Source organism: Phascolarctos cinereus, unplaced genomic scaffold, assembly GCF_003287225.1.
Source record: "Phascolarctos cinereus isolate Bilbo 61053 unplaced genomic scaffold, phaCin_HiC Scaffold_4;HRSCAF=312, whole genome shotgun sequence".
Classification (NCBI taxonomy): domain Eukaryota; kingdom Metazoa; phylum Chordata; class Mammalia; order Diprotodontia; family Phascolarctidae; genus Phascolarctos; species Phascolarctos cinereus.
In genome coordinates this window covers 264,654,236-264,672,686 of record NW_027555847.1, presented here as the reverse complement: position 1 = coordinate 264,672,686, position 18,451 = coordinate 264,654,236, and the positions used below count along the sequence as shown (strand labels likewise).

Genomic DNA, 18,451 nt, shown 5'->3' with positions numbered 1-18,451 from the left:
CTCATCACTTTTCATCTCAACTGATACAAACCTCCGCTCCAATTCATCCTCCATTTAGTCACCAAAGTAATTTTCCTAAAGTGAAGATGTGACATGGTTGAGAAGGGACTCAACTCCAGGCCCAGGATCAACTATAAACTCCTTTATTTGGCCTTTAAGGCCCTTGACAACCTTTCCCCCTCCTGCCCTCTAGTCTTCTTACACATTGTTTCCCTCCATATACTCTCTGGTCCAGAGGGACCTGCTTGCTGTTCCTCAATCCCCCTCTGGTACCTTTGCCCCGACTGTTGCCTATGAATGGCTGGAATGCTCTCCCCTCCATGCACTCTGTCTCTCAGAATTTCCTTCTTTGTTTCCTTCAAGAAGCAGTTCAAACGCCACCGTCTGCTGCAGGCTGTGCCTCGTCCTATGTGGTCCCTCAAGGTGCTAGTGTCTTCCCACCTGAAGCTACCCTGTATCTGCTTAGTATGTGTCTTGTATACACTTACCACATGTCTCTTCAGTCAGGAGGGCTTGAAGCTTGAAGGCACGTACCGCTTTGCTTGCCTTTGCATCTCCATCTCTTAGTATACTGCCTGTCCCATAGTAATCACTTAATATTCACTGATTAACATAAAATTTCCATGTTTTAATTCACACCACACTTTAGCTCTACAGAAAGCCTTATGGATGGGTTTCGAGTGGCCAAGGAAATAAGATGTTATATTTGTTTTTATTAACCTTGTCCCTCCATATAATAGTCACTTATTTTCTTTTCATGTAAAGGACAAATTTATTCACTATACTACTGTGTTATTTTATCTTGGCATCTAGTTCACTTATTCTCAATATAACTTAAAGTACAAAAAAATATATCAGAGCTTCTTAAAAAGCCAGGTAATTTTAGTTTACATTGTAATAAATGTTGTGATTTTTATTTTTTTTTAAAGTTTTTTACATATTTGGGTGCTTGACTTTATTAAGGTGATTTTCACACTGAGGAAAAACATTCTTTAGGGATTACATTGAGACCTTGATTTATTCTCCTTCTCATACATTTGTCAGAACTTTTGTTCCTTTTACTAGCTATAGCAGTATGATTTCTTCTGTATTCCTACAGCTCAGGTTCCTTATCTCCTTAATGCCTCAATAATTTCACAATCATGCTATACTTAGGACAGGACACCTCACTCATTTTCAAAGCCAGCCTATCATATTCCTTACCAAGGATGACTTCAGAACAAGCTTTATAAGTAGGAGAAATTGAACACAGAACAAAGCACAGTTTAAACTTTCCCAATTGGTATAAAAGCAAATCTTGAAAATGACTGAGTAAATCTTCTTATCAATGTTCACTTCTTTTTTACTTCAAGGTTTTGTGTTTTAAAAAAGAAGACGAATGACATTTCATAAACTCTTTTTCTTGGTAGAGTATATTTAAAAGGGCTTCTTTAAAAAAACAAACACCACCACCACAAAATTAAGCTTTCTCATTCCCAGGCTTCTATGTCAAAAGTACAATTTATCAAATAGGAATAGTCCTGAAAATGGAAAACTAATTTACCTTTTTACCTTCTCACACAATAAACAACTTCTTGGTCACAGAGAAAAGCAAATCAATTGCTTAAAAACAGAAGACAAGAGCTCAATGATCTTTGTTCAGTGAGCTTAGCTTCTTTAGAGCTGGAATAAACACATCTTACTTCTTTAATGAGGTAAGAAAACACAATGCCAGGGCCCAGGCAGACAAGGACGCCAGATTCTTATGCAACTGCCAAGTTAGCAGCTGTTTTTCAGCTTTGATTTCTTTTTTCTCTGCTTAATAAGGAATAAACCTTCCTCGTCATCTACTCTTTTTCTCTCTCCTTTCTTATACTTCTCCCATTTACCCCTTTTGGGAAGCTCCCCTCCACTTCTCTTTCGATGATGGTACCCTATGTGGGAGGAAGGCCTATGAGATGAAGAGTGACTTCTGGGTCCTCTGATAAAGTCCTCCTCTGCATCATACCACCTCTGGACATCCCTCTGGGACTTTTTTTCTTGGCTTCTACTGCTCCAACTGCTCATTTTTGTTCTTCTGAAATACTTCTTTTCTTGATGCCATTTGTAGTCTTCCTGTAGGGTATGTCTCTTCTTTATTCCATGGTAGGGACTCCTGTTTGTTGATTCCATTCGGGGTCTCTTGACTGGTCTTGGAAAATCTCCATTTTTTTGAAGTTCTGAAAAATAGAAATGTTTTTGCATATTCAGAATCTGAAGAAACTCATTTCACCATGCAGGCCTGTAAACAATCTACAATCTTAGAGTGTCATGAAGCATGAAGGAATGGCAGAAACTTACATACACTGGAGTCACAGAATTTTAAGAGTTGGCAGGGTATAATCTAAGTCATCTAATTGAATCCTGACCTGATGAATGAGTCCCTCCTACAAAAAGCCTGGCCAGTAATCATACAAATTTTGTTTGAATACCTCCAGTATCTATTTTTATATAGGCTAGGAAATTTTTCCTTATACCGAGTTGAAATCTGCTTTCTTTGTAATTTTTATCCTGGTTTTAGCCATGGTTATGGCCCTGTCCTTGCCTGTCCTTTTCCATAGACTGCTTCTCAAATACTGTAAATGATTTATTATGACTTATTAGTTTTCTCTTCTATAGACCAAGTACCCCCCCAGTTTCTTCAACTAATCCTCATATAACATAGTTCTGTGTTTCATTACTACCTTGGTTGTCCTCAGTTGTACTCATACCAGTTCATCCCTCTTAAAATGTGAAGCCCAGGCCTGACTAGCTCAGAAGAGAGTGGAATGAAGAAGAAGGAGAGAGAACTCGCTTATTTGGGGCATTATCTGGTTTGATGGAATGAATTAGATGACTTATAACAAATGTGGAAATTGAGACATCACACAGGTAGTAAGTGGTAGAGTGGAGATTTGAACCCAGGTTTGCTGACTCCAAATCCAAGTGCTCCTTCCATCATAAAACACTGCAGCTGTTTTACACAATCAGCTAAAATCCTTAAGGGTTTTTTCCCCACCACATAAAGTGCTCTTAAGCCATGTATGTCCCAATTACATATTTGTGAAGTTGATTTTTATTTCAACCTAAGGGCTACGTTGACCCTTATTTAATTTCACTTGTATCTGAACCCTTTTTATATTTCACCATCTTAGTTGTGGCCACTGTTCTAAGTTTTCAAAATACTTTTGAATCTGACCCCATTGGCTAGTGTGTTAATGATCCTTCCTGTCTTCATGTCATTTGGCAAACTCAGAAGCACAACTGTGCCTTCAAGCCAATGGAAAAAAGTCTCAAATAGGATGGGGTCTAGCAGAGGTCTCTGGAGCCAGCCCCACGAAAACTAGGAGGTCACTGGGCAGATGCTGACATTCTGTGGCTCCAGTTGCTCTACTAGTTACAAAATCGCCTTAGTGTAACTTATCTAGTCTATGTGGGAGACTTCAAATGCCACCATGACATGCAGATAAATCTCTAGAGAACTTTTCCTGATTTACTAAACTAGCAACCTTGTACAAAAACCAGGCGAAGCTAGTTTGGCCAAGTTTATTTAAAGGGGCTTCTTAAGACTTAATTCTATTTCCCTTTCTAAATATAAACAACCTATCAGTTTAGAAACCTATTCTAGAATTTTCCTGGGGGCAATAAGCTTCCCTTAGTGAAATCTAACTTCTTTGTGTTTTGAATCCTGGGACATTATTCTAAATGGTCTCTATTAAGGTGAAAAATTATCAGTTAACAAGAATTCTTTTTCCCTCTGGATTTTTCCCCCCTTTTTTTTTTGGTGAGGCAATTTGGGGTTAAGTGACTTGTCCAGAGACACGCAGCTGGTGTGTGTTATGTGTCTGAAGCCAGATTTAAACTCAGGTCCTCCTGACTCCAGGGCCAGTGCTCTATCCACTATGCCACCTAGCTGCCCCTAAATTCTTTAAGTATCTACTATATGCAGGCATCTATATCTTTATATTTCATATAAAGTGTATCTTTATAAAGATAAACACAAAACAGTCCATGTCCTTAAGAAACTTACATTTTATTGGGGAAAACAACATGTATACTGATAAATGAAAAAAGTCACTATAAGTAATGTGGGGTGGGGATTAGCAATGATGGAATAGGAAAGGCTCCCGTGTAGGAGGTGGCACATGGTGGGGCAAAAAAAAAAATTAATTGAGCAATGTCCCTTATTGCTAAACCTGAAAAAGATTCGTAAATTCAACATTTAGAGAATTACATTCAATTTAGGTAGTTAACTAACTCACGAAGAAAACATAAATCTGAGGAGTGATCATTTTAACTTGCATCCAGACCTAAGCACATAGTCAGAAAGACCTAAGTTAGAACCTAGTCTCAGGCACTTACTAGCTGTATGACCCTGGGCAAGTCACTTAATTGTTCTCAGCTTCAGTTTCCTCCTCTGTAAAATGGGGATAATAATAGCACCTACATTCCAGGGCTGTGAGGATCAATAACTATAAAGTGTTTAGTTCAGTGCCTAGGACATATTGTAGAGAGCTATATAAATTTATTATTAATTTTGCAAAATATAAGTTGTCAGATCAATTCAAGAGAGAGTGAAACAGTCCTTGAGGCAAGGGTGTAATCTGGCCTTCAGGAAGACTCTGGACATGGCCCCACATGACATTCTGAACCAAGGACAGAGTTGGGATCACAATACTGGGGGGTGCCTGGGGATTCTACTCTAATGTGGTGGTTAGAGGCCCACTGTGGTGACTTCTCACAGGGATTTGTTCTGAAGCTGCTATTTCGTAACATGTTTGTCAGGACCTGGAGGAATGTAATTAAGAGCCTGGTGTTAGGGAGAGCAAGCAGAGAATAGGAATGATGATGACACGTTATAAAAGTAGTCAGTGGACAAAATCTTCTCAGTGAGGGGAAAAGTACTTGAGAACTGAAAATGAACTACAGAAAATAAAGCATAAACCAAAAAAACAGAGCCAAGGAATGATTATTAAGATTAAAAAGACCTTCAGATCACAGGAGGTTTATCAATCTGTGCCATGGTGGAGTTAATACAAAGCAATGACATGTAAGAGCTGAAAAATAATTGTTTCTCTCTATTGACTAAGCACTGGACTTCTCACTATAAAATGGGCAGGGAGACCTTAAAGGAGGTCTAAAGGGAGCACAAAAGCTTTCGAAAGGTCCGGAAATAATGCACAGAAAATTTAAACAAGATTTTTTTTTTGTACTGAAAGAATAAAGGATGAACAGAGAAGAGATGTAGAAACACCCTCTTCCTTTGAGAGAGGTGGGGTACTATAGATACAAGATGCTGTAGACACTATCAGCCATGGTCACTGGGTCAGCTGTTTTTGCCTGTTCTCTGTTATAATGGGAGGATCAGTTCTTATTTGTGTAAATCTAGCAATGACAGGGATTTAAAACAAAAAGTACCTAATGAAGCTTAACTGAGAAACAAATGAGAATGAAAGGTGCCTTCCTAATTTCCGTAAAGTATACAGACAAGCTGCTCCACACTGCCAGAGAGCAGAGCTGGGGTAGATGAGTTTGCACTACGAGTGACTGAAGTTAAAACAAAACCAAAATCCAAACCCCAAAACCTGACTTTATTAGCAAGAGTGACTAACCATTCCACACAGAGAGGCAGTACTGTTATCCCCTTGCGCAGCTAGTGAGCTGCCTGGCTACCTGAGCTGAAGAGGGAATGTGGCAGCCCAGAAGCATGCAGAGACATGGAGGCTGGGCTCGGATTCTGCTTCTAACCCTTCCTAGCTTGGTGCCCACCCATGGATAAGTCACTTAACCTTTTCATTCTGGGGCCAGAGTTTCCTCATCTGTAATCCAAGCTAATACATTTTGTCCTTTGTTGTGAGGATCAAACACGATAACGTCTGTGTCCTGGGACACGGCAGGAACTGAATCAATGCCAACTATTACTACTGTTCTGACAATAAAGAGTGGATCGGATGTTGGCAACATACCTGTTTGTTCCCATGAAGTAAATCACAGTTAAATACAGACCTTAAAAAAGTACTTACTTGTAAAGAAAATAAATTAAAACAATATTTCAAAACCTGGAAACACATAGACTATGGTAAACATTTTTAGAAATTTACTCAATTGAATATTATGGAGGAGTCAACACTATACAAAGTGGAGATCAAAATACCTCCAATTACTTCTCTAATCACAGAGGGGTCCACTTTTACTAAATCGATGCTACAGACACAAAAAAGTATTATCAGTGCACGCAAAGAGATCATAAGATTATACATTTAGAGCTGCAGGGGATCTCAGGCATCGTTGCAAAAACAATTCGCCAAGACATCCCTTATCATACCTTCTACTTTCCACTGTATTCTTTGTTCTTGTTCCCGGATATCACGCTCTTTATCATAGTAGTAGATGAATGGTACTGTTGGAAACGTCCCACTTAACATCCGTCTTTCTGTGCACTCCTAAAAATTATATTTAATATTACAACTTTAAAGAATCATTGCAGAAATTTTATATTTTTTTACTAGCTTATAGATAATGTGTACTAAGGACAGCTGCAATCATTGTCTCCCAGCTATATGGGAGCTCCCTGCGAAGGTGTTCTGAGGGTACATGGAAGAAAGCGCCCAAGAGATGGAGCCATATTGTAGCCATTTTGGTACATCAGTCAAATGGAGAAGGCATAATGTTGATGCCTGATACCAACTGAGTTGTTACAATGAACTCAAAGCAGGCTGGCATAGTGACATATCACTGGACTTGGAGTCTGAAAGGCATTCCCTTTTGGGGCCTCCATTTACTAGTCACCTCCCTGGGCCTTAGACTCATCTGTAAAATGGAGATAATATCTGTAAAACATACCTTAAAGAACTGTTGTGATCAAATGAGATGCTATACATAAAGTGCTTTATAAGCCTTACATTTTTATATGAATGCCCATTGTTATCGTGAGCTCTTTGAAGCCAGGGACAGTTTTGTGTTTGTGTGTATTTCTCTAGCACCTAATACACTTAATACAATATCCAATGAACTGGATTATTACTTAGGATTATTCACTGGAGTTGTGGTAATTATTGTCGCCACAGCCTTTTTGAATTAGGCCTTGCAAGTGTACAGTCAAGTTCACTGTAGGATCACAATTTAGAGTATATGATAAATCTACTGATTAAATCTAGTCTTATGAGATCTCCAGGGTTAATTGTTCGGCTTTAGGCATCTTTCAAAAATTTTCCCCCAGCACTCCAAACTCCTCCTCAATCTCTTAGTTACAGAGCCATAAAAACTCCAGGGACCTCAGAGCCCCAATATGAAAAAAATCTCTACAACACCCTCAATGAGTGTCCATCGAGGCCTTTTCTGAGGGGAAGCCAATACTTATGGATAGATAGCTGTTCCACTCTGGGACGGCTCCAACTGTGGGCAAGTTTTCTCTTTTATCAAACCCGAATCTGTCTCTTTCCACCTACTGTTCCTCATTCTGTCCTCTGGGGTCAGGCAACAGCATCTAATTCTTATCCCATGGGACAGACCTTTAGACACTTAAAAACCACCATCAAGTCCTACTAAGTTTTCTCTCTTACAGGTTAAACATCCCTAGTTTCTTCAACTGATTCTCATATTGCAATAATGGTAATCTCCCTTAAGGCACTCTCTGCCTTATCAATGACCTTCCTAAAACGTCACATCCAGTAGTCAACAAAACATCCATCTGTGGTCTCACCAGTGTGGTACACAATGATATCATCTCTCTCAAACAGGCCACTCAACCTCCCTATGAAGCCCAAGATCTCCTCAGCTTTTCTGACTGTCTTATTACATGACTGATTCATTCTGTACTAGCAGTATATCAAAACCTGAGATCTTGTTCATAGGAACTGATGTCTAGCCACGTCTTCCACATCTTTGTACTACAGCAAGTGAAGTTGATTTTTTTGGACTCAAATGTAGGAATCTACATTTATTTACCCTCACTAAATTTCTTTGTCCAATCACCCCAATATTTGAGACCCCTAAGATCCTTCTGGATTTTGACTGAGTCACTTATCCTTCTCAGCTTTGTGCCACCTGCAAATTTGGGTGAGCATCCAATCTATGTCTTTCTCCAAGCCACTGATAAAAATATTAACCAATATTGTCCCATGCATAGATCCTTCCCAGGGGTATTCCATGAAGAATTCTTTCTGAGGTTACAAAATAGCTCTCTCACATCACTCTGGGCGGGGCTGTCCTCACCAGGCTCCAGTCAAGGACCATGTCTAGTGCCCGCCTATAGTGGGGCACCTGTTCAGAGAGCCCTGTGAGGTTGAACTCATCCTGGAGAGAGTCTTTACCCGCCTCACAGAAGAATTAATTGCCACAAAGCCCCGAGAACCACGCGATCCATGATGCTTCTTCTGAGCTATTTGTGTTTCCCTCATCGGCAAACACTGGTCTGGGGCTGGAGAGGGAGAAGGTGCTCCCAGGGGGTGGCAGCGGTGGCAGCAGCAATGGCTGCAGCCTGACCACAGCAGGACAAATGGTGGTGGGGAATCACAGATGTTTTCATATCACATTAGAGCTTTTGCAGGTCTTCTGACATACTGTTTACCATTATTCTAAAATTACGGTAGTTATCACCTGCCTCTAGATTGCATATGACTGAAGTCTTCCTACCTCTAGATGCTAGGCAAATCTATGCTTAGCAGCTGCTTAGTCACCAAATAGCAAAATCTGCATTCAGTTTCACATTGGTGAGTATCTATGTTGCTTTCCAGTAGTACCTTTCTACCAACGTTTATCGATCAGTCATTTGCATTGTTTGTTAAAGTTTTACAAAACTGGGTAGGTCAAATAAGATTTCTTTCCATAATGCCTGCTGTAACAGTGTTGGCCACATAATAGGTAGTTAGTCGAGAAAACTGAGAAATAGAGGCGTTTAAGTGCCTTTTTTCTGATCATACCCACATCTAGTGTCAAGGCAAAACTTGAACTCAGATCTTCTATTCTAACTCTAGTGCTCTTCTGATCACATCAGGATGGAATTAACACAAACTATGGATTGCAGTTCAGAAGGTTATTAATGATTTCCATACACAATAGCTAAGTGTTCTAACACTATAAGAATTACAGACTAATTTCTTCATCCTGATCCTTGCAATTACTTGAGCAGTAACTCTTTAGTATCCTTCCTTATCACTTAGCACAGTATCTTACACATAGTAGGAACTCAATAAAAATTTATTTCATTTATTGAATTGAAATGCACAAAATAAATTGGAGGAAAGGAACATTCAAAGACATTTCACTAGACTGGTTTTTGTTATATCTGGATCATACTTGGTTCAGATTTATCCAGTCATTTGGAGTTATATTATACAAAAATATCTTACAAAGTCAAATGTAAATTATTTTTTGATTATACACATCACTAGTCTTTTCCATCAGTATGGAAAATCTATACTTGCTCATATAAATTATTTTCATATTATCTACTTTTTGGATTATCTACACCATTGCTTTTCTCCCACTGTAAATTTGGATAATTGAGAGTTTGTCACCTCTGGTATAAGGATGTCAAGTTTGTATTATAAATTTAAAGTTACCTAATCCTAGATTTCCAGGGATAAATTTCAAAGACTCATAACAGATTTTTATCTTCATTAACAGATAACAGCACATGTGATTGAAAATAAAAATTTAATTTTTTTTAACTGAGAAAATAAAATGGGAATACTTCATCCTTTTGAAGCCCCGCTTTAAAGAGATTACTACTCAGAGGCAATGCAACTATAATTTTTAAATAGCATTCCTTAAATGAACATCAACCCTGAAAGTTTACCACCATGGATACTGTATGAAAAATGTGTATAACAAGACAGAGCTGATAAATTAAACAAACAATACCTAGAAGTGTTGAATTCTATCTATTATAGTACAGGATCTTCCAAGGGAAATCTCAAAGGTACTTAAAATACCATGATGAATTTTACTACATTTCAAATGGGCCAAGTGCAATCTTAGAAATGAAAATTCCAAATTTTAGACAGCATAGTAGTACAGCTTCTAGATGAGTTGATTAGAGACCTCTGATGAGGTAGCCAGATAGACAAGTAACTTTGGACTTATGAGTGAAATCCAATTTCTTTCCAGAAATATATGTCATAAAGGTTAAGCTGTACAAGGTAATAAAGAAAACTTAATATTGAAACTTTATCTAGAGAACATGAAGATAAAAATTAAAAAACAAAAACTTGATTTGGTTGTATAAAATTAATACTATGTACTCATTTGTGAGAACTCCCTGACATTTGTTATTATAATGGACACAACTATTACATAACTATTATGTAAAACATTTTTTCTGGACCTCTGATTTCATTTGCATAGGGAACTTTTGGAGAGGAGCTTCTACTAATGCAGACTGGCACCTTCTTTGCAATTTGTAGTCTTACAGAACTGCCTCGGGGCACTGAGAGGTTAACTCATCTAGTTCTGAAATGTCAAACTCCAATAGAATCAGATTCCAGCAGGCCCCACATTGACTTACAAAACAACAAATTATCATTATCTATGTTGTATTGTATTGCATTTTAAATTTATTTTGTTAAACATTTCCCAATGATATTCCAATCTGTCCCCCTGAGTTTGGTGGGGGCACAGGCTAGTGTGACACCTCAGAGCAGGTGTTCCAGATCTAATCCCAACTTGAAGACTAATATCTACTACTAAGCTTCCTCAAAAATCTTCAACTGTCAAAGGCAGGTGCTGCTTCATTCAATCACATTAAATTGAATACATGTATGTTCAATCTTATGTTGCTCACATAGCATTCATTTATTCGGCATGAACATCGTGCAAGATACAAAGCCAACAAAGAAACATTCCCTGCCTTCAAAAAGTTACACTTCTACTACAGAATTGTTTGCTCACAACTTTAAAAACTTACAGAACACTAGGACTGCATCATGTTACTCTGCAGATAATATAAACTGATAGATCACACTTAAAAACAATTCTCCAAATTTAAAGCACAGCATATATTTAAAGTCACATGTGCTATGACTCTTTTAGCTACTACTCCAAACAGATGGAGTCTGTCATGACCAGATCATGTCATACAGAAGTAGCATTTAGGTAGAAAGTATTAAAACTTACATATCCATAATGGCCTTTCCGAGAACAGTTGTAGCAGTATACTAAGGCTGATCGTCCAAAATAAGTCTTTGGCCTCTTGGGTGGTCCAGGTTTGGTCTGCAACACAGGAATTTGTGAAAGTTCTATTTTAAATTCAAATCTTAAAACAAAATCTTGCCCTTTCCAACACAATTCTTATCAAGTGAGGAAAGAACTCCTTTGAAGTGGTGGTTGTAAATTTTTCTGCTGGGGATCCCAGCTGCTATAAATGTGAACTGTCATCATTAAGAGTTTTCTTGCAGTATTTATGCTTATAATACGACAATGTATCTCAATTAAAGTCTTGCTTTTGTATGATAACACAACATGGAGGTAAGCCTAGGTTCTCAAAGGGTATTCTATCAGAATGCAAGGTCATGTAGCTCCCACCAAGCTGTAAACACTGGAATATTAGGTCTAAGAATGGAAATGTGTGCCTGCTGTTTATCTCACATTTATTTATTTATTTATTTAATTTATTTTTGCGCCTGCTGTTTAAAGAACAGGCTAAGTATGTAGATGTTGACTAGTAATCAAGTAATGAATTATTATTGTTGTTGTTGTTGTTGTTATTTTGCCACAGCAACTCATGAAGGCTGCTATGTACTAAGTCACGGAGATAATGATTTGAGCTAATGGAAGGAATAGTTCTCATATTCCCATAACGATGAAACCAAGATCTTTTTAGTAACATATACAATAATATCTGTACATTTATTTCTTGCATGAGTAATTAACTTTTTAATATAATTTTTTATATAATATTTTATTTCCCTCCCCAATTACATGCTAAAACAATCTTTTACCATTTTAAAAAAAGTTTTGAGTTCTAAATTCTATCCCTCTCCCCTTTCCTCCCTCCCTGACATGGTAAGCAATCCAACATAGGTCATACATGTGCAATCGTGTAAAACATTTCTGTATTAGTCATTTTGCACAAGAAGATTAAAAAAAGAGAGAAAGAAAGTGAAAAACAGCATGCCTTAGTCTGTATTCAAACAATATCAGTTCTTTCTCTAGAGGTGGATAGGATAGCATGCTTCATCATTAGTCTTTTGGGATTGTCTTGGATCATTGTATTGCTGAGAACAGTCAGGTCTTTCACAGGTGGTCATCATATAATATTGTTATTACTGGGTACAACATTCTCCTGGTTCTGCCCACTTCACTTGCCTCAGTTCATTTAAGTCTTTCCAGGTCTTTCTGAAACTGTCCTGCTTGTCATTTCTTAGAGCACGGTAATACTCCATCACAGTCATATGCCACATATACCACAGCTTGTTTAACCATTCCCTTCGATTTTCAATTCTTAGCCCACCAAAAGAGCTGCTATAAATATTTTTTGTACAAATAGGTGCTTTTCCCTTTTATGGATGCCTTTGGGATACACATCTAGCAGTGGTATTGCTGGATCAAAGGGTATGCAGTTTTATAGCCCTTTGGTCACAGTTCCAAATTGAATCCAAATCCAACCTGAATGCTTGGATCTGTTCACAACTCCACCAATGGTGCACTGGTGTCTCAGTTTTGAATAATTAACTTTGGTATCCCTATTGATGTCTTTCTGAAAACAATGCTAATTTTTCTATTAATACTGATGATATTTAAAATTTTTCCTTTTCATCTTTTTTTTTTTGTGTGTGGTAAACCTTCATGAATGGATTATCAATACTTTGTTTTACTTTAAAATCCCTTGCCTCTTTGTCCTATTGCTAATCACATCCTGCCAGACTTCCACCTCGGATTACATCCACCATCTACCTCCTTCACTCTCATTCAAGTGCTGTTGAATAGAGATGGAGTACTGATTATTAACTTGTTTCCCCCTTCCAAACTTCCCTGTTACTGCTGAGGTCACCACCATCTTCTTAGTTCCTCAGGCTTTCAAGCTAGGTGTCATCCTCCGCTCCCATCTATCACCTTGCATACCGATCTGTTGCTAAGGCCTGTCTCTTTCACCTTTGCAACATGTCTCAATATGTCCCCTTCTTTCCTCTGATACTACCACCAAAGTGCAAGTCCAACAATGGCAGCTCATATTCAATAAACTCCAATGACGCCCTATTACCTCCACGAAATACAAAATCCTCTGTTTGGCATTAAAGTCCTTTATAACCTAACACCCCTTCCCCCCAATTTATCCAGTCTTCTTACACCTCACACGCCCCACATGCTCTTTGACCTCATGACATTCTCCTTCTAGCTGTTCCTCCAACAAGCCAATTCATCTTCAGCTCTAGGCATTTTCTCTGGCTGTCCTTTCAGCCTGGAATGTTCTTCTTCCTCATCTCTGCCTCCTGGCTTTCTTCAAGTTCCAGATAAAATCCCATCTTTTACAGGGAGCCTTTCTCAATCTCTTTTAACCATAATGCCTTCCCTTTATTAATTATTTCCTTTTTATCCCATACACAGTTTGTTTATTGTATCTGTCTGACTGTTGTCTCCTCATTAGATTGTGAGCCCCTCAAGGGCAGGGAATGTCTTTTGCTTTTCTTTTATCCCCTGTGCTTAGCACATAGGAATAATGCTTACTGGTCGACTAAGTACACTACACATTTCTGTTATATGGTCTCGACTGGACTCTCACCACAAGGCTATTCTTTTATACCCTATCCAATTACTAGGTCCCTGTCTCCTAAAACTATCTTGTATTTAACTGCTTTGTAAATGTTTGTGTTTATGACTTCGTATTTATACTTACACATTTTATATATATTCATCTCTCATATCAGAATGGAAGCCTGAGAGTTGGGTTTTTTTTTTCATTCTTTGTATTTATATACCTATTACACATTAGGTGCTTAAATAATATTTGGTTGACTAGATATGTGTGTGTCTATATGCATACAGATATAGATATAGTTTCCTCACACATATATTCTATCTTATAGAAAGGGAAATTATAGAGAGATCTAATGATGAGATTACGATGACTGAGAGGTTTCAAAATGTTAAAAGAAGCCTCAGAATTAAAACCCTAAGGAAGAGGAAAAGCAAAAGGGTAACTTATGTTTCATGTATTTCTACTTGATTGCAAAAAGATCCCAATGGAAACTAATTTTACTTATAAAAATATTGTTTAAGAGTATAGAGGATTTTGGCAATGCCAGTCTACATTTAGTGGACTGTAACCTCAAAGCGGTTAGCAGTACAATGAGGTAGATTAAAAAGGTCAATGGGATTGCAGGCTGCATTAATGTATTATTGTGTTCAAAGTGAGAAAAGTAATATTCCTGTTGTACCCAACCCAAGGCACATCTGGAAAACTGTGTCCTAGACACCATATTTTAGGAAGGATAGTGAAAAGCTCTAGTATGTCCAGGAGTGCCACCAGGATTGTGAGAGGACTTAAAATGGCATCACACTGGTTGAGCATGGTTGAGCTGGTTGAACAACCTAGGGATGTTTAACCTGAAAAAGAGAAGACTCAGAGGAAGAATGATGGTTGTTTTAAAAAAAAATGAAGAGTTATCATATTGAAACAAATTATTTTGCTTGACCTTGAAGGGCAGAACTAGAAGCAATGGCTGGCAGATTTTGGTTCACTAATAAGGCTTTAACAGTCCATAATTTCATTAATGTCAGACATTCCTTCCATAAGTGCAGATCCTAGCTCAACAAATCAAGAGGCATTTAGTAGATGCCCACTATGTGCCAGGCATTGTGCTAGGTTTTAGAGATCCACATATAAAGGTGAGTTTGTTGCCCTCAAGGCAGCTTATGATCTCCTGGAGGAATGTGTGTTTACAGATAAGCAAATATAGGACACATGAAGAATAAATACAAAGTGGCTTATTTTCGTGGAGTGGGGAGACTAATAACATGAAGGAATCAGGAAAGTCATTTTAAAGAAAATGTACTTGAGCTAGCAGTTTTAAGAAGCTGAGGTGAGGGACAGTATTTCAGGGATGATATGAGATGGAATCCTGTAAAGGAGGAACAAGGCAGGCCGGTCTGGCTGGAGCCAGAGTGTGAAGGGTTTTTAATTCTAGGCAGAGGTGTAGTAGGTATTTTAGCCTAGAAGCAATGGGGAACTATTAATGCTTCTTAAGCAGAGGACTGACATACTTTCAAATCCTATGAGCTGTATATGCATGTCCTGCCATAAATTCTCTGTATGGGGGCACTGAATGTGCTGGAGGACTTCCTCTAGCTGTTCTGGACGTTACATACTGGTATACACATACCAGTGCAGTCCTCATCTGTCCATCTGTTACCTGCTGTACTTTCTACCCGTCCAGGCTGCTTCCTTTCCCGATCACGTATTTGTTGGATGATATCTTTTAGAAAACTCTCATTCTGGTACCTTATCGTGTGGAGGCATCCCCTGTTCTCAAAGGCTATGAGAGTGAAGTGTACTCTTTTAGATGGGCTTTCAAATTAATGTATATGAAGCGGCTCATCAGTAGAGGCTGGCTATTTGGTGAAAAACCCTTTAGCCAATGTAACCCATAAAATAAAGAAAAACACAAGGTGGTCCTCAGTCTTGTGTAGGCCTCTCTGCTTCTGCTACTATGGTAGCAGAGTGGTGGCAAAGGAAGCTAAGAATTACACAATTTTCATATTGTCTCCACTCTACCAATTAAATCACAATTTAGGGGAAGACCCTAGAAAGTTAAATGGACTGCTTGAGGTAGATTTATGGGAATACGTGGGCACTGACAGACTGAATCTGTACCACTGCAAGGATCACAAATCCATAAAAGCACTGAGGAATCTTTTATACCACTTCTCATACGCAAATTTTCTCTATAATTAACTACAGATTCTTTGCCCCATCACTTTCTCCACTGGGCTTTGTGATCCATGATCAGCAGCCATAAAGCATCACTGGAAGCTGTGGCTAAAAAAAAAGGAGGGAGGAGTTTTGCTTCAGAGAGCAATTTGGGATCATTGAAAGCTGTGACCAATTTTCTAAGTGCAACAGTCAACTTTCCTTTCCCACTCATTTCTGGGCCTGATTCATTGTCCAACTGCATGCATCTGTCTAAGACATATGTACTGATAAAACAGCTCAATAAAGCTGTTCTATAATGGGTCCATTAAATGTGCAGGATGGATGTCCATCCAGCATATATTGTAGTCTAGATAACGGGCATTCTTTATCTACTTGGTCTTTCCTGTGTGTAATGTAAGATTGGACAGTTTTGACTGGATATGGAGCTCACTAATACAATGCTTGATGCAATTAGGACAGTATCTTTCATCCGCAGGCAGGAATATATGGAGGACGTCATCATTTTTAAGGAACCCACTTCTATTTGGACTCCATCCTGGACATCTTCCATAAAAGTGACAAACTTCTTCGGTGACCATATATCCTCCTGTTTTATACCTCACTTGATACTGATAATCAGAGGATTTACTGAATAAAGTTCTCCATGTTACTGACTCTATCAAAGGATCTTATATGATCTTAATATATGCACAAGAGAAGAAGATAATAGAACACTTCTGAATAACTATCACAAACACATTTGTGTTCATTTTATTGGAAACAATTAAAAATAGCTGATTTGTAGTTAGTTTCTTAAACTCTTACATGCTGATAAAATACTTTATCCAGCTCAGTAATTATGCAGAGATATTTATTTATTAACTGTCCAAACCAAATGAAATCTGTTTCAACTCAACTGTTTAGTATTTCATGATGATTTATTTTCTCAGTAAGAATCACAGAAAGTTAGAGGTAGGTGGGGTTTGAGAAATATCATTAAATCCAAACCCCTTATTTTAGAGATGTGAAAATCAAGAGGTAAAATAATTGCAAAAAAGATCTTTTGGGAGAACTGACTGATTCTGATGAGACTCATATCTGAAGGATTTTTGATATAAGTTTGATTCATAGGTCAGTTATCCTTCCTGAAACAAAACAGTAGCTTTTTTCTTTCTCAAGAATACCATTTGTATACTTTAAAAATTTAGTGAAATTTTATGTGTGTGATAATAATTACAGAAATATGTAACTGCACAGAGTAAAGTCTATAGTTTACATTATATAATTTTTCTATTAGTAATTCCTGGCAACTTGGAATGCTACTTTTCTGACAAAAGAGAGAGAGAGAGAGAGAGAGAGAGAGAGAGAGAGAGAGAGAGAGAGAGAGAGAGAGAGAGAGAGAGAGAGAGAAGAGAGAGAGAGAGAGAGAGAGAGAGAGAGAGAGAGAGAGAGAGAGAGAGAGAGAGAGAGAGAGAGAGAGAGAGAGAGAGAGGTTGTTTTCTTGAGATGTTAAAATAGTGGCTATGGGGAAACCTCAGAATCTTTACCCAGAAGATTTTTGTTTGTGGTGTTTATTATTTTATGAATCTAGGTACCTGACCAGCAGATGGAAAACTGGATTCACATAAAACCATTTAGAAGCTATGGAGAAACAAGACTGGAGGGAATTTCCATCCTTCTCTGGTCTCTGTAACTTTGCTCTTACTAATGAAGCAATGTGCCAGAAACATTATATATACCTAGTTATTCTCCTGAACAAGTGGCATCCCTAATGCCTTCTTCCAATATTTCTATTTCAATCCTTACCCAACTCTGCGATGTCCATATTCACTGTTTGTGAATAGTACACAAAGCAACTAGCAGGCATTCTATAAACATACCGTTGATAAGCTTGTCTGGCCATGGAACATGAAAGAAAGGGGAAAAGGAAGGACTTTTGTGACTAGGGAAAGTGTTGGTGTGCAAGAAAGAATTGGTAGCAGACAATACACCCAATACTCTGATATCTTCACTACATCTACAAGACAAATTGAGTGCTCTGGAATGCTGCATTAACTCTTTCAGGTCACTAGTACTCTGTAAGAAATTACTGGTTTTGTATACTAAATGATTGGAACAGATCAATAATGCACTTCCACAAGCACTCAATGTTCCCAGAATGTAGTTGATATATTGGGAAAATCTTAAACAAACAGGTGACATTCAGTGTCAACAGAAACTCAGTAGTACAGTATCAGCCACAAAGATACCCTTTGCTAAAGATTTGCCAGCATGTTTGTACATGTTATACCTTTTATTTACAAAGGGTGATCTGGTTCAAATCCCTCAAATTTAACATCACTGTTTATATATGCCCCTGGATGAAATGCAAACATTTGGATGTTCATTCATCTGAATAATGTCACCAGTGAAAAACTTCCATTATTGCTAATAAAAAAATAGCAGCAGTATTTATACTGTGCTATGAGCTTCCAAACTGTTTCACAATAATTAATTAGTAAATGACATGACAAATGCTATCTCCATGCTCTCTTTTTAATAAACTATCATGCACTAGGCACTCAATGAGAATGAAATGAAATCAGCATAGATCTCACCTAATTA

The 18,451-nt window shown here is 38.0% G+C and overlaps 1 protein-coding gene across 4 annotated transcripts in view; it reads right to left on the bottom strand.

The window, feature by feature from the left end:
- Positions 1-880: 880 nt before the first annotated feature.
- The window catches only part of ZCCHC7 (zinc finger CCHC-type containing 7), a 282,022-nt gene continuing 264,451 nt past the window's right edge, over positions 881-18,451 (bottom strand). For 3 of the 4 annotated variants that reach the window (XM_021004481.2, XM_078153039.1, XM_021004482.2), the window contains 3 exons: positions 11,113-11,208; positions 6,323-6,440; positions 881-2,198 (listed from right to left, as the gene is read on the bottom strand). In XM_021004481.2, coding sequence (XP_020860140.1) covers positions 1,759-2,198; positions 6,323-6,440; positions 11,113-11,208 — 654 coding nt within the window. In that variant the 3' untranslated portion in view covers positions 881-1,758. The remainder of the gene's footprint in view (positions 2,199-6,322; positions 6,441-11,112; positions 11,209-18,451) is intronic. The other variant, XM_078153038.1, reaches the window with a different exon arrangement.